Consider the following 15,598-nt stretch of genomic DNA (forward strand, 5'->3'; position numbering starts at 1 on the left):
GCTTGTATGAAAAGCAGAGGCATTTGTGCAGTGCCCCCCACGAGACAGACGGGGGCTGCTGAAGCGCTTCATTGGGGGTGACTCAGGATAGCAGGGCGAGAACTGTCACACATGGCAGAGGAGCTCGGTGCTCCTTTCTGCTCTGTCCTTCCACCCTTGAAGCAGAGGAACACGTCAGAGCAGATGAAGCGCAGTGCTGGACCTGTTTAGGGTACTGGGTGGGAAAAAAATAGTTCCTCTCTCACTGGGACATCAGAGAGGGCAGCCACGGTCATTGCCCCCACCTGGGACATCCACCTTCAGCCACACATCCACACGTCTCTTCAGTACCTCCAGGGATGGGGACTCCACCACCTCCCCAGGCAGCCTGTTCCAATGCTCAACCACCCTTTCCGTGACTAAATTCTTCCTGACATCCAACCTAGACCTCCCCTGGCACAACTTGAGGCTGCTTCCTCGCATCCTATCACTTGTCACCTGAGATAAGAGACTGACACCCTCCTCACTGTGACCTTCCATGGAGGTGCAGAGAGCAAAGAGGTCTCCCCGCAGCCTCCTTTTCTCCAGGCTAAACAGCCCCAGCTCCCTCAGGCACCCCTCATAACTCTGGTTTTCTTGTCCCTGCACCAGCTTCATTGCTCTTCTCTGAACACATCCCAGCAACTCAATGCCCTTCTTTTAGTGAGGACCCCAAACGGCAAAATGCACGAAATGCTCCTCATGCTGGGCAAGACCATCTAGTGCCCAAGCTGAGAGTAACAGAAGCTTTTGTGAAAGGGTTTACAAAGATTTTTGGTTTGTTTTTCTGTGTTTGCCTCTTGTGAAGTGACCCCTGCTAAGCTGGATGCTCCGGGCATATTTTACTTTATGTTATGCATCCACAGCAGACTTTTACGGCTGAGAAAAAATAAATAAAATAAAATAAAATAAAATAAAATAAAATAAAATAAAATAAAATAAAATAAAATAAAATAAATAAAATAAAATAAAATAAAATAAAATAAAATAAAATAAATAAAATAAAATAAAATAAATAAAATAAAATAAAATAAAATAAAATAAAATAAAATAAAATAAAATAAAATAAAATAAGTTGGGTTATTGTTATAACCAATGCAGTGGTTATGCTTAGGTCATGATCCCCGTGGACATCAAAATAAATCACAGTCACTCAACTATGTAGCATCTTGATAAATACACCAGAGTACAGCACGTAGACTTACTGCCGTCATCACCTGATCACTCAGTTTCTCTGCTCCCTTCCTCTTTCCTTACTTTCCACGGCACATCCTCCTGGAAGAAAATGAGATTATTTTCTTGTAGTTTGCAGAAGTGAGGCTTTTTTTGGTTATACCTCCACAAAGCCCTCCAGTTCTTGAGCTTGCTCCTGGAGGGATCACTGCTTGAATTAGTGCAACTTCTTATGAAACTAAGGCTAAAAGGGAGAATCCTTTTGAGCTTATTTTTACCACCTTCTCTGATATTACCTAATTTCTGAATAAAGCAAGAGGTGACAAGGAAATTCTTATGAGACCCATGGAGACAGGACGTTGGGTAACACTGAGTCTCTGCAAAATTTAAAGCAGGGTTAAAATTTGCTGCATCTGTTTCTCTACAAGTATGTGACTCCTTTCTACTCTGTAGAGCTGATACAAACCTCTTGCTGCTTTCCTTTTACATCAGCTGATAGGGGTCAACTTGGTCAGTGGGCAGCTCGCAAAAATGATTTTTGCTGTGGCTCTTCTGAGCACATCCTTGACCTCCTTGTTCCTCAAGCTGTAGATCACAGGGTTAAGCATAGGGACGACCATGGTGTAGAAGACTGCAGTGACTTTCTCCATTTGCAGTGAGTACTTGGAGCCCGGCTGCATGTGGCTGAGTCCGGCGGGCACGTAGAACAAGGCGACGGTCAGCAGGTGGGAGGCGCAGGTGGAGAAGGCTTTGTGCCTGCCTCTGGCAGACCTGATCCTCAGGATGGAGACGAGGATGTATGCATATGAGATGATGATGACGAAGAGCACGGACATGGAAATGGTCCCGTTGAACGTTACGAGCAAAAGCTCATTGAGGTGGTCGTCAGCGCAGGTGAGTTTCAGCAAAGGGTTGGTGTCACAGAAGTAGTGGTTGATGACATTGGGCCCACAGAACGGCAAGGGCAGCAAGCAACACGTTTGGGTTAGGGAGTTCAAAATCCCCCCCAGGTACGACCCAGCCACCAACTGCACGCAGACTCTCTTGGGCATGGAGACAGCGTAGAGCAGGGGGTTGCAAATAGCTACGTAGCGGTCGTATGCCATCACAGCCAGCAAGAAAACCTCTGTGGTCACGAACACAAGAAAAAAGAAATGCTGAGTGAAGCAGGCAGAGTAAGAAATGGTTTTATTTTCGACCAGGAAGACAATAAGCAGCCTGGGACAAAAGACAGAGGAGTAGCAAAGATCAACGACAGACAAATTGCAGAGGAAGAAGTACATGGGAGTGTGCAGCTGGGGGGTTGTCGTGATCAGTGCGATGAGTCCAAGATTGCCCATCAGGGTGATGAGATAAATCACTGAGAAGACTATGAAGAGAGGAGTCTGCAGCTCAGGCTCACTTGTCAGTCCTAGAAGGATAAACTGGGTCACCACGGTGCTATTGCCTTCAGCCATATCACCACGTATCAGAGTAGCGTACCTGTTGGAAGGAGGAAAGACTGGGAAGTACAAAAAAGCAATGGCATGGCTTGCATATGATGCTGCTATCAGCAAGTACCTTATGTTGACTGCCCACTAAATGTACAAAGCTTCAATAGTCGAGGCACCAGCTAACTCTGGTTAGGTTCCCAGCAAGCCCACACGGGCAGAGCAACTCACCCGAAGCCCTTCAGAAGCTGCATTTTGTCCTCTTTAGTCATGAGGCTGAATTTAAAAATGAGTTTTCGTTTTCAGAAAAAAAGACAGTAATGCATGATTCGAAAAAGCATTTGGAGATGCTGTGGTATATTTGTGAGGACTTTACAGATGTGCTGCCTCCTTTCATTACAAGTGGCAGCAGAAGAGGGGAACATGCTGCTTTGCCCCACGAGAAGGCTGAGTGTGCCGGGGTCATGAAGACGTGGGACAGAATAACTTCTCCCTAACTTCAGAGAGAGAGGAACATCCCCCAGCCAGTGTGGGAATTCAGAGAAACGGGGCTTTGTTACACTTAACGCGTGTGTCTGCTCCAGCTCAATTAGCATTTAAATGTTTTTTCTCCACTCAAGATGGGCATTTTCAGGCTGGGCTTCACCATTGCAGGACTAAGACGTGACTTGTACGTAACATGTATTTAGTAGAAATCTGTTAGTTGTATCCATGGGAATCCAGGAGGTGAGGAACAACAACAAAAAATAAATCATGTATTAGAAGGGTCCATACAGCAGAAAGAAAATAGATGCCTTCACTTTTCAAACCACAAAACACTGTGTACGTAGTATTTTTCTAATCAAGACCCTCCAGTCCCCATTACTCACTCTTTCTAGTGGAGCACAGCAGATTTCAGGAATCCTTCCTATGCCTGGAAGCCTGATTTCTGGTATAAAAAGCTGTTCTCCTGTTAATTAACAATAACATGATTGTGATAAACTGCAGTGGAAAACTTTGTGTAGGGACACGCAGGGAAAAAGAAAAAGGTAGTGGAATGAGATGACCCAGAAGGCAGGCAGGTGGGTGGCACTTGAGATGAACAGCAAGGAAAGAGGGGCTCTAAATCAGAAGCTCCTGGAAGCAAACCTCTATCACCGCATCAGGAAAACCTCCACTGTGTGTCTCAGCACCCTCGTTCCCCTCCTTCTGCTTCTCTGCAGTACTGAGACCTCTCCCTAACGCTCAGCTGTCTCACAGTTTTCAAAGACCCTTGTTCTCCCTTATTAAAGGCATGATTATTACCTACCCAACTCGAGCGTGCTGTTCTCTCTATAGCACATTGCCCCGAAGGGTGGCAGGACGCAGGGGGCAATGCCTGGTGGTTCTGCTCATGCACCAGGCATCAGTGAACGTGTTACTTAAACACCTGCGTTGTAGTGCTTCCCACCAGGGAAACCAAATTTGGGAGCCATTACCACATCCCACTTTTCCTGTATGCAGCTAGAGTCCTACTTACAGTTCCACAGCAGATACCGTCCTCTGTTTACAAATCCCTTTGTGAGTTGCCAACAACCACAGATAGCTGGTAGGCTATTTCTCAGTTTTGACTGCAGCTGCTTTTCCCTTCCACGAAATGAACATCTTCCTGAGTGCACCTGAACACCCTTACCATATAGAAAATCCACCCCACCCTAATGCTGGGACCAAGTTCTCTCTTTCTCAAGCAATGATCAATATTCCATCGGGAGTTGCTCCAGGCACTGCTGCACAGTTTTATTCTGCTTAGTGAAAAATCCCGATGGCCAAAAATCCCCCAGCACCAAAAGTCGTGCCGATTCCTCACGGGCTGAGACCTGTGCAGGTCTCCCAGACTACACGGCTCCTTCATAGCATGCTCCTGCCCTTGGCTTCCCTCTGTCTGCTCTATTCATTTTATGTGTTCAGGGCAGGAGAGCAACTCTTCAAATGTTTTCTCTGAGATTTTGTCCCAATGAGATGGTGACACCTACACAGGGAGCCTCCAGGTAACACCTAGCCATTAGAATTTCAGATGTACGGAAAATGTAGAGTCTAGGTATATTTTGCTAATAAGCTTTTGCTATGTATCAGTAACCTTACAAACGTGAATGCTGTGTGATTTAACCCTACACTGGATTTGAAGCATGTGCCTACAGTCCTGCTTTCCCTGCGTAACACCGCGCTCTTACCCAGCATCCGAACGTGTTTCTGCGATTTGCACACCAAACGTGCATGCTGTCCTAAGGTAGAAAGAAGAAACATGATCCATTTTTCTCCATTCTTAGAAACATTCTGATGTTACACGCGGAGGGAAGTTTGCAGACGCGCCGCTGAGAAGCGAGGCAGAACGGCCACGGCAGCCCTGCCAGGCACCAGCCTTTTGACCAGGGCGGGTTACGCAGCATCCCCAAGGGCTTGTGCAGGGGGACAGCTGCGGGGTTTATTTACTCCTTTGGCCCTCATTGATAAAATCCCCAAAGTAAGTCGCAGCTCAGCAAAGAGTTTCATGCCAACCACAAAGGGGATCATTAGAAACTCTCGTAAGAGTCTGGGTAAGCATGGACTTAGGTCTGGTCTCCCCCGGCTAACCATGTGGAAAGTGCTCATTAACCTTCGTTTGCTCAGTGCTGGTGTGGATGGGGTGAGATGAGGTGGGGGGAGGAACCTTCATTTTGGCAAAGCCACAGGGGGGAAAGAAGCCATATGAGTATGCCAAAAGAAGCTTAATGGGATGCCAAGGTTGGGCAGGTGTGCTCCCCAATTCATGTTAGGAAGGTGGCTCCTAGAGAAGTGGAAGTCTGCTCGAGATGAAAGCGACTACTGGGTGCCTGCCTGAAGGCACCGATCGGTGACGTAGGTACCCAAGCTCCTTATAATCTAATCAACAGTCTGATCTAGCTCTCCGAGCTGCTTCTGCAGGCAGCGAAGGAGAAACACATTCTGCCCTGAAAATGTGCATCAGAAGATGCATCCCATCTGCAACTGCAGATCAGGTTCCTAACATTTAGACAAGCAAATGAGAACAGATTTGTAATTGCTAATAGGTGTGGGTTTGTTTTGTTTTCTGTAGCTTCTTCATTTTCGGACAGCGGTTACATTTGTTCCCTTCACCATGAAATCTTCCCCGTGATGTAGCAGTGCCCACAGCCAAGGAGATTGGCACTGGAACCTTTGTCAAATCCCCCAGACACTGTGGTTTTGAACACACCAAAGATCACGAGTAACAAGGCCTTTCCAGCCCAAGCAGTGGCTATTTGGCAGCTATTAGGTATATCATTAGCTTTGAGCACTGTACGTAGCAAGAGCACTTGGAGCACCTGAAGCTTCAGATTAATTTCCCTACTGAGTGTTGGAGGAGGCTTAAAAAACAGGGTTATCTTAGCAATGTTAATAGAATCCCCCTCTGAAACAAGCCTGGCTTCTTGTTTTGTAAGTCTGCAAAGAGCTGACCCACAGATCTGTTGTCTACAAATCTTTCAAGTCACTGTTAATACCTGGATTAAAACACAAATTTCCTGTATTCAGGCATGAGCTTGATTTGTCAGCTATTGTCAGTAATGGGTTTCCTCTTTAAAACTGAGGTTTTACTTTAGCTGTGCAAGCTTCAGCAACAAGGTTTAAGCTATCACTCCAGAGAATTTGGTAAAAGTATTTGTATATAAATTTTATTCTGGAAAGAAAAAAAAAAAGAAAAGCACATTGCTTCTACAAGTAAAAGGTTACGCAAAATACAGAACAAAATTTAAAAAAAAAGGCATCTTTTTTCTCCTTAGTCTGGGATCTATGTCTCTGTGTGCACAATGTGGAAGGATGTGTTAAGAAATCAAGAGGGTGAGGAGGTTTCCATTTTAGGTTTATTGACATTTTTCTTTTTAAACATAAAATTGAGCCTAGCGGGAAGATTTGGGGTTGGAGAGCTGCAGTTTCAGGTCAGCTTATCCTCGGTTTATGCATTAAGAGCAGGCCAGGGCTTTGGAATCCACAATACAGCTTTTTTTTCCTTTTTTTTTTTTTTAAAACAAAGAAAAATGACTACAGTAAGAGAAGGAAGCCAGTACCTGAGGTCCTCACTAAAGGAAGAAGCTTACGTCATTATTTCAAGTCTCCTCCCAATTCCACCTTGCCTTCCATTCATGTCTCCTCATTTTCTGACTCTGCCGCTTGCACCTTACCTCTTTTTAGATGAGCTGTGTCAGGGAGAAACCTCTCCTCCAATACCTGTGCCTGATTCGCTCTCTAGGTGTTCAGCTTTTTACCTCTTAAATCTGAAGGGATTTGTGGTTGGGTGTCACCTCCCATCCCTGAGGCCTCACTGTCAAAAGCCTCCAACCGACAGAAGCTGCAGCTGAAATGCTGAACGCAGCCCCCTCATTCCTCGCCCACCAGCTTCTTGCCCCTGCCAGCTCCCCCAAGCTGCAGATCTCAGCCCTCTTTGCCCCCCAGCCTTACGCCTTACTACTGCTGCTGAAGCACTCGCATCTTTCACTAGCCTAGCCTTGTTGGAAGGACTTTGACAGCAACCCGCACAGCATCCTTCCAAGCAGTGACACACAGGACAGAAAGACGACTGTTTGTTATTAGCCAAAAATTCCCAGTTGAGCATAAAAACTAACGGCCGGGGTTTGAGTCTGCTTATTTCCCCTTTTTGAACTTGGCTGCGGCATTGTTGGTCTTGGCTTTCTTCTTCGCCGACCCCTTGGACTCAGGCTCCTTGCGCTTGGCCGACGTGATGGAGCCCGTCACCTTGAAGAAGTCATCCAGCCGGCCCTGCGTGCTGCCCTGACGGCTTTTGCTCAGCCTTTTGACACCGTTGCGGACGCGCTCCTCGTTGAACTGTTTCTCCACGCACATGAACTGGACGAGCTGCTCTTCGTTCGGCTCCGTCCACTTCAGCTCGATGTCGTCAGGGTTGACCACGTCTGGCTCTAGAAAGAGCTTCTGGGCCTCCTTGTGCAACCAGTTCTCGGGCAGAGGGTACTTATTGGTGTCTATGTGCTGAACGATCTCCTCAATGGTTTTGTGCTGCCTGATGAGCTCAACGGCCCGCTTGGGCCCGATGCCGCGGATGCTCTCGCAGTAGTCGCAGCCCAGGAGGATGCATAGATCCACAAACTGCTCCCAGGTCAGATCGAGGTCCTGCAGGATACGGTTCAGGTGGAACTCCTGGATGGGCAGCTTCTTAGCCTCGCTGGCAGTAAGATGCCGCATCAGCACGGGACTGCCGAAGGTGAGGCAATCCATATCTTCCGTGGCGGCCGCATAGACCTTCCCTGCCTTCACCAGGGTGGCGCAGCTGGCTTCCGCCTCCCCCGGGGCCTCCACGTAGGGGATGCCCATCAGCATGAGCAGCTTCTTGCACTCGTCAGTGTGCTGCTGGGTCACCTTGACCAGCCTCTTGCTGAACTTCTCGATGTTGGTCTCCTCTCCGGCCTGCTGGGCCTCCTGCAGGTGCTTCTCGGCCTCAGCCCTGCGCTCGGTCCTCTTGGCCAGCTCCCCCGACTTCAGCTGCGGCGGCTTGCCGTCGAAGACGTACACAGGCTTGATGCCGTTCTCCACCATGCGGATGGTGCGGTAGAACATGCCCATCAGGTGGCTGGTGGTCTCGCCCTCCTCGTTCTGCAGCACCTCGGCGCCCTGCCGCACGGCGATCAGGAACTGGTAGATGCTCATGGAGGCGTCGATGGCCACCTTCCGCCCGAAGTACGCCTTGATGTCGTTCTCACGGATGGCGCCGGGCGCCACGTCGGCGATCAGCTTGGCCAGGCCGTGGATCCCCATCCTGCGGGGCACAGGGGCTGCGCTCAGCGCCCGCAGGGGGCTGCGGGGACCGGGCAGGGACAGGGAGATGGGGACGGCTCCCCCCAGCACCGGGAATCCGTGCCCCACAGGCTGCAGACCCTGACACTGATCCCGGTTCCAGACCCCGGCCCTGGCCCCGATTCCATTCCCGGTCCCTGGTCCTGGTCCTGGTCCTGGTCCCGGTCCCACCCCTCAGCCACAGTTCCAGGCCCCGTCCCCATCCCCGGTCCCGGTCCCGGTTCCAGCCCCCGACTCTGGCCTCGGCCCCGCTCCCGGTCCCGTTCTCGGCCCCGCTCCCGGTCCCGTTCTCGGCCCCGCTCCCGGTCCCTGGTCCCGGTCCCGGTTCCAGCCCCCGGCCCCGGCCTCGGCCCCGCTCCCGGTCCCGTTCTCGGCCCCGTTCCCGGTCCCTGGTCCCGGTCACAGCCCCCAGTCCTGGTCCCGGTTCCAGCCCCCGGCCCCGGGTCCAGCTCCCGGCCCCGGGTCCAGCTCCCAGCTCCCGGCCCCGGCCCCGGCCCCGCTCCCGGACCCTGGTCCCGGTCACAACCCCCAGTCCTGGTCCCGGTTCCAGCCCCCGGCCCCAGCCCCGGGCCCCGTGTCCAGCTCCCGGCCCCGGGTCCAGCTCCCGGCCCCGGCCCCGGGTCCAGCTCCCAGCTCCCAGCTCCCAGCTCCCAGCCCCGGCCCCGGCCCCGGCCCCGGCCCCGCCGTTCTCCCCCCGCCGCCATTACCCGCCCCGTCCCGCCGCCGCCGCTCCCGCGCTCAGCCGCGACGCCCGCCGGGAGCCGGCGGAGCCAATGGGGCGCGGCTCCCCCCGCTCCGTCCCCCCGTCCCGGCACGCACCGCTCGCGGTTCCGCTTCCGGCGGGGGCGGGCAGCGGCGGGAGCCGGGGCGACGTGTCGGGACGGGACGGGACGGGACCGGGACCTGGGGCGGCATGGTGGGGCCGGGACCGGGACCGGGGGCTGAGGAAGGGAACCGGGACCGGGACCGGGGCCGGGGCCGGGGCCGGGGAGGAGAACGGGGCCTGGGGCGGAACCGGGAACGGGAACCGGGGCCGGGAATCGGGGGCTGAGGAGGGGAAGCGGGGACGGGGAACGGGGACCGGGGATCCCGGGAACCGCCAGCCCCGCTGCCCGTCGCCGTGCCCCCGCAGGAGCTGGAGGCGATGAGCCGGTACACCAGCCCGGTGAACCCGGCCGTGTTCCCGCACCTCACCGTGGTGCTGCTGGCCATCGGCATGTTCTTCACCGCCTGGTTCTTCGTGTATCCTGCGGGACCGGGGACGGGGACGGGGGTGGCGGTGCCTCGCTGTGCCCCCGTTGTCGCCTTAACCCCCGGCCCGCAGCTATGAGGTGACCTCCACCAAGTACACGCGGGACATCTACAAGGAGCTGCTGATCTCGCTGGTGGCCTCGCTCTTCATGGGCTTCGGCGTCCTGTTCCTGCTGCTGTGGGTCGGTATCTACGTGTGAGGCCGCCCGGCGCCCCCCCGACGGCTGTAAGCTGCCCGAGACCTTCGTGCCGTGCGTGATGTCTGCGTGCAGGGGGTGCCGGGAGACCTGCCCCCAGGGCAGCTGCTCTGTACAAAACCCAGATTTCTTCGGGGGCAGATTTAGGGCATGTAAAGGGCCGGGCCCTGATCCCAGCCTCCGCAGGGCGGCCCCGAGGTTTAAGCAGTGCAGCTGCCTCACAGCACACACCTCTGCCGCTGCTTTTCCTCCATCAGCTGCGCTTCTGCCAGCGCTGAGCTGCAGCGCAGCCACTGGATGATTTTAGTGGGGAGGGGTCCTGTGCCCCTCTGTTATCTGCGGTCAGAACTGGTGTTCATCCCAGTTTGAGGCAGCGAGGAAGTGCGCTTGCTGTGCGCACTCCTCTGCTCAAGGCGTGTTTCTGACCCAGCAGCATCTGGTGGGGGATCTGCCCCCTCGCTGCATGAGGCTTTCTCTGTGCTTGCCTAGCTGCACAGCCCCGGCAGGCTGTGGTTTGAGCAGCTACAGTAGCGTCCAGGGCTGCTCTGGGTAAAGCTGTCTCACCTCCTTCCTCTCTCCTTTGGTTCTAGGTGGGAGGCCCTGCAGAAGCTCTTTTTATATTTCTTTTACACTTCTACAAGGAAGCCTGTGTCAGGCATGGACTGTGCTCCTGTCAGGTGACTGCTGCCAGCACAACAAACCAAACCTGAATAAAGCTGGCTTTGTGATGTACCTGCCTTTGGACTTGCGGTTTGTCTTTCAGATGCTTTTCACCTGGCTTTTTGAAACAGCCTTGATTTCTGCACAAAATCCATGAGCCCTGGGATGGTCCCTGTATTGCACCTGAAATTCCAGCAGCAGTCTCCTTGGCTGCTTTCAGCAGCTGGAACAGCTGTTTGTAAGGAATCGAGCACAGTTTGTATTTCCTTCTAGGCTATTGAACACGCAATTGGAATTGAGCTGGACTTCCTACTGCAGAGAATAGTTAATGCTGTGAAACTGCAGCTGGTGGTGTGTGACACATCCCTGGTGTCAAACTTAGGCAGCTTGACAGTGGCTGTCTTTGGTAGTGGAGTTCCTGGGCTGCAGCGAGTGTGGGAAGCCAGGGGAAGCAGCTGTCAGATGTGGGCAGATTTCAGTGGTGAGAGGGTGTTATGTTGGGGAATTCGTCAGCACTGTGCTGTGGCCCCAAGAGACTGGGGTCACTGATGTGACAAGATCAGAAAGGTGCAGCACAAAGACTGGTTACTTCCTTTCAGCAGCATGAGAAAGGTAAGGAACAGAGGCTTTCTCTCCAAAAAGTCAGCTTTTCTTTGCTAGGTGGGTGTACTTACCTTTGGGCTGTGCAAGAGGAGCCTAAATTTGTAGTCCAGCTTTCAGAGCAATTAAGAGTTCAAAGTTGGAAATTCAACAGATTCTGTACAGATTTAAAGCCCTAATTTCCTATTTGGTAAAGAAGCTTTCCCTCTGTAAGTATTCTCGGATGCCTCTGGGTCTGGACCTGGCCTTTGAGGCATGAGCCATGACCTTACATCTGGTCAAAAGTGTGCTGCATAGCAGTGAGCAGCCACAGCCTGCAGTTGTCCTGACCCCAACCTGTGCACGTCTGGAAGCTCACGCCGAGCAGGTGGCGCTGGAGTTCCTCGGTCTTGTGACAAGCAGCTTATAACTACTGACCCGAAAGGCTGTTTTTTCATAGCAAGGGAGGAACACAGCCAGGAGCCATCCTTGGATACAAAGCAGTATTTATATATTTATTTATATGGGCATATTTACCTCGAGCATAAAACAAAGTCTAAATAAGCCAAACAAAAAAGTGGGGGATCCGGAGACTCAGCACTCAAATTCGGCAAAATATAAATATAAATCAGAAAGAAAGGAGGGAAACCACGCTTGTTTCCCACAAATAAAAACCGATAATCAATAATACCTGCTAAGAAGGCAATTCTACAAACTTGCTGGCAATATACAGTGATTAAAGCTGTGACAGCAACATTTAAACCAAACAAATTAGTGCTTTACTTTTTTTTTTTCTTAATTCTTGCAGTGGTGGCATAGTCTCTATTTACAGGCTTTAAGCTCTAACAGTAGGACAGAATGTTTGTGAATTTGCTTTTGAAACAAACTCCGAAACAGCCAGACTTTGGCAAGTGGCCTCGTATCCATGCTCGTCTTCCTTCCTGCCAAGAATGTCTAGAGAGATGAAGCATCTTGTTTCCAGCTGAAGAGAGGGTTTTCCCCAGGCTGTAAGGCTGGAGACATTGGCTCAGAGCTCCCTCCGTCTCATGCAGGGAAAGGCCTGATTGTTAACTCTCTTGTTACTGATTGGGGATGGGGAACACATCTGTAGTTACCGGTGGGTAGGGCGGGAACCTCTAGGGGCAGTCTGTGCAAACAGCTGTTTCTGTGGCCTTAGAAGCAATCCTATGACCCTTTCATCGCTACAAAACCCTTCTGAGCTCGTTCCTGCCTTGCTGTCATACTGCTGTGCAGCTGCCCGTGGAGCTGGTGTATGATTTGTGATGTACTTTAAGACAAAAGATACGGTTTTCAGCAACATAAGATGCCAAAGATGGCATTCTGAATCTCTGATACTGTGGATCGCTGTCAGGCCCTGTGTTTTTCTGCTGTAAAACAGCTGTATGGGGGCTCGGACCACCCCTTGCACGTTAGGTATTGCCTCCCCTCATTTATTGAGCTAACTGGCCACTGTTTTTGAGGCACGCAGCATTCAGTACACGCATGGGAAACCACCGTTCCCTTGTACAGTCCTGTTAGCAGAAAAAGGCACTAGAGATGTTCCCATAGCCCTTAGGCACTTGGTTCGCTGGGGCCCTCGTAAACCCCTTGGCTAAGCATTGCAGGGACACCTGAGAGACTCCATCTCCTCCTGGGCCACCGCTGCTAGCGTTTCCAGTGATTGATTGCTTCCTTCCCCCCTCGGAGCAGCTTCCCTTGTGGCAGGGGAGAAGCTCGCCTGGCTCTCGGCTGCCCTCGGCCATGACCATCAGTGAGGGGGGTTGGTGGTGGGGATTGCAGGCAGCGCTTTCAGCTCTGGCCCTCACGGCACCGCCCGTTGCCTCTGCGGGGGCTGAAAAAGAGCACGGGCCTCAAGCCCAGTTCGGCAGTAAGGGAAAACAGTGGCTGGGTCTGAGAAGGCTACCTCTCAGCTGAGCAGACCTCGAGGAGCACAGGGCATCGCTCGCCTCAGTAAGGACTTGCCAGCCTGGGCCACTGATTGCCGACTGGAGAGTAAAAGCTGCCAAGAAAGCAACTTCACGGGTTAAGGCTGGGCAAAAATGCCTAGGGCAGGTGGAGAGAAGAGCATCAAGCATCCTCTCCGGAGCACTACGCTGGAGGGTTTCCCTACCAGCTGCTGGCAGCAGAAAATCCTGCTGGAAATGGAGCTGACTGACCTGTTTGTGCATAGGTACTCCCATGCCTTTGGACCTCTTGCTCTCTCTCCAAGCTCCCCAAACTGGGGCAGAAGGCCTTCGTGAGCTTCATTCCCACTTGGCTGCCTCGCACTCCCTGCTCACCCTCCGTTTCCTGGCTGCCCAGGCTTCAGTGCATTTTAGTAACTGGAGCGCATCACCGATGTAGTTCACTGTTTGCTGCCCACAGGCACAGCATGGGAATGAAGGCCTGACCTCAAATCTTCCCTGCAAATAAAGGAAAGGGCCAGGTCCTCTGGAGGCAGGGACACAAACTCACAGTGATGCTGCAAGGAAGTGCAAGGCTATGGCTGCTCTGCTGGGACAAACTCAGAAGGGAGCTCTGAAGCAGGCTGGGGAGGGAAGGCAGGGTAGGGTCCCACGAGGTGCACGCAGGAACCATCTCTCTATCGGCTAAAACATCTTTGCAGCTTCTTTCTCTGGAGCAGCCGAGCCAGCTGGTGGTGGCAGAGGGATTGCTGCATCCATCTCCACTGACGGGAACAAAATGCAGCAGCCAGAGCCTGATGCAGTTTCCCAAAAAACAGTTCGGTTTGAGCTGCCTGCGTCCAGCGACGGGACCGCAAGGGCCAAGGTTGCTCTTCTCTGAAGCCAGCTTTAGAGTTTCCTTCAGGACTGGAGAGTGGTGTTTCCCCCTCTCTGCCCTTCCACAGCAGTGGCTGCTGCTTTCTTAGAAAAATGAGTCACGGCTGTATGGACCCGGTGGTGGCTCAGCCTACAGGAGTGCAGAGGGCTCCTTCTTCAGCGAGAGGGGCTGGGGCAGGACGCATGAGCGCTGGTCGCTCCGACACGTCCCGGCACCGCTGTAGCAGTCAAGCTTTAAGGTGGAGCTTAGCAGTGGCCCCCTTTGGTTTCCTATGTGAGACACACATAGCTCAACAGGGACAGGATTAAGAGACCCATTTTTATACGGCTTAAAAAAAAAATTCAGTAGTTTAGCAAGTTAAGAACTTGTAACAGTAAAAATACCCAAAGTACACTCAACATCACTGCTTTCTGAGAACGGTGACAGCGAGGACCCACAGTCACTGCTGTTTCCTCCTTAGTGGGAGAAAATCAGCCTCTTTTTGCCAGTGCCTGGCAGAGATCCGTTAGCCTGGTGGTGCAGTGAGACCACACCACGCATCCCCAGCGACCCAGCCTGGCTCTGCAGGGCGCGCCGGCTGTTGCCGGTGGTCGTTCTCAGCACATCTGGGTGGAGTGGCTGCGTTGACTCAAGAGACAACTGGGCAGCTCCACATGCACTGTGAGAGGCCACATGCTGCTGGCAAATGAAGGAAACAGGTCCCCACGACACTTAACGCAGGTGGCTTGGGGTAATTTTTCTCCCATGGGTTGATAGCAAGCGTCCCCATGTGTGGTTTGGCCTGGGCACAGCCTCAGCAGCATCTTCAGTGGGGTTCTTATGTTTATCCATCCAGACCTGGATACGGTGACAGAGTACAGTGAGGAGAGGGGGACAGGCAGGGCAAACGTGGAAGCTGCACCTTCTCTTGCTGTCCGCAGAGAATGGTCTGTTCAGGGGTCCTGGGGTCTCCAGGGGTCTGTGGAGGGGGGCTGCAGGGGATGGCCCTGGGCCAACTAGAAGGAACAGAACTCCAGTGTACAACTTCCAGTACGTCCAGGCACAGCCTTCCTTTCCTGGTGAAACTCCAGCGTTTCCCTCTTGGAAAGGGCTCCAGTGTTGAGCAATTCCAGTGTTGCGGAGAACTGATGTGGCACATCCGGGACCACTAGGCCAGTACAGGATGGAGCTCCCATCCGTGCTCTGGGATGTGGCAGACCTGTCCACATTCAGTCCAGCGAAATGCTTTCAAATCCAGTGTCAAAGGGGGCAGGAGAAGTGACGGGAGACACAAGCGTCCCCATAAGGGATGGAGAGGTGTTCGGGGCGTTGTGGGGTGGCGGGAGTTGGTGCTAGGTGAGCCCAGGAGACACTGCAAGGCTGGTTGTGTTTCTGTGGCTTAGGTCCTATGTTCCGTGTGTGCTGTGCTTCAGTGTCTGCATCACCAGCCACAACCAAACCAGCTCCACGCCTGAAGCAGGTGATGGGGGTAAGATGGGGCTGGGGGCTATTGGAGGAGGGTGTACGGGAGTCTCCCCAGTGTCACCAGTCCCCCTCCTCTCTCCAACCAGAGGGCACTGGTGCTGCCAGGACTCACTCACAGAGCCAGTAAAACTGAAAATAATAGTCAGTGAAAAGGTGTCCCATCTGTTCGGGAGTAGTGCTGCAGTTGGCTCGGCCCTATGTGAGAAA

The 15,598-nt window shown here is 52.6% G+C and overlaps 4 protein-coding genes across 9 annotated transcripts in view; 1 reads left to right on the top strand and 3 right to left on the bottom strand.

Annotated features, from left to right (window-relative positions):
* Nucleotides 1–1,679: 1,679 nt before the first annotated feature.
* On the bottom strand, nt 1,680–3,962 carry LOC308196579 (olfactory receptor 5J3-like; the record flags this gene model as incomplete). The annotated part of the gene is made up of 1 exon (XM_080595716.1): nt 1,680–3,962. Exon 1 carries the CDS (start codon nt 2,646–2,648, stop codon nt 1,680–1,682), a length of 969 nt encoding a protein of 322 aa, XP_080451842.1. The 5' UTR covers nt 2,649–3,962.
* Nucleotides 3,963–6,269: 2,307 nt separating this feature from the next.
* FEN1 (flap structure-specific endonuclease 1) lies at nt 6,270–9,250 on the bottom strand. Of its 2 annotated transcripts, none has more exons than XM_080595034.1 (2): nt 9,146–9,250; nt 6,270–8,400 (listed from the first exon to the last, which is right to left on the bottom strand). In XM_080595034.1, exon 2 carries the CDS (start codon nt 8,397–8,399, stop codon nt 7,254–7,256), a length of 1,146 nt encoding a protein of 381 aa, XP_080451160.1. In that variant the 5' UTR covers nt 8,400; nt 9,146–9,250; the 3' UTR covers nt 6,270–7,253. The 2 variants fall into 2 exon arrangements, with proteins under 2 accessions (XP_080451160.1, XP_080451161.1); XM_080595035.1 differs by having other exon boundaries at nt 6,270–8,439; nt 9,146–9,174.
* Nucleotides 9,229–10,623, top strand: TMEM258 (transmembrane protein 258). The gene is made up of 4 exons (XM_080595081.1): nt 9,229–9,354; nt 9,571–9,680; nt 9,763–9,915; nt 10,477–10,623. Exons 1-3 carry the CDS (start codon nt 9,352–9,354, stop codon nt 9,887–9,889), a joined length of 240 nt encoding a protein of 79 aa, XP_080451207.1. The 5' UTR covers nt 9,229–9,351; the 3' UTR covers nt 9,890–9,915; nt 10,477–10,623.
* A 999-nt stretch (nt 10,624–11,622) lies between these two features.
* The window catches only part of MYRF (myelin regulatory factor), a 63,768-nt gene continuing 59,792 nt past the window's right edge, over nt 11,623–15,598 (bottom strand). For all 5 annotated transcript variants that reach the window (XM_080594947.1, XM_080594946.1, XM_080594944.1 and 2 more), the window contains one exon: nt 11,623–15,586. In XM_080594947.1, coding sequence (XP_080451073.1) covers nt 15,500–15,586 — 87 coding nt within the window. In that variant the 3' untranslated portion in view covers nt 11,623–15,499. The remainder of the gene's footprint in view (nt 15,587–15,598) is intronic.

This window comes from Anser brachyrhynchus (assembly GCF_964034855.1).
Source record: "Anser brachyrhynchus genome assembly, chromosome: 5".
NCBI lineage: Eukaryota > Metazoa > Chordata > Aves > Anseriformes > Anatidae > Anser > Anser brachyrhynchus.

Coding starts and splice junctions, on each gene's coding strand:
- FEN1 (XM_080595034.1), bottom strand. CDS start 8,399: ATGGGGATCCACGGCCTGGCCAAGCTGATCGCCGACGTGGCGCCCGGC.
- TMEM258 (XM_080595081.1), top strand. Junction 9,681..9,762: donor TTCACCGCCTGGTTCTTCGT/GTATCCTGCGGG, acceptor CCCGGCCCGCAG/CTATGAGGTGACCTCCACCA.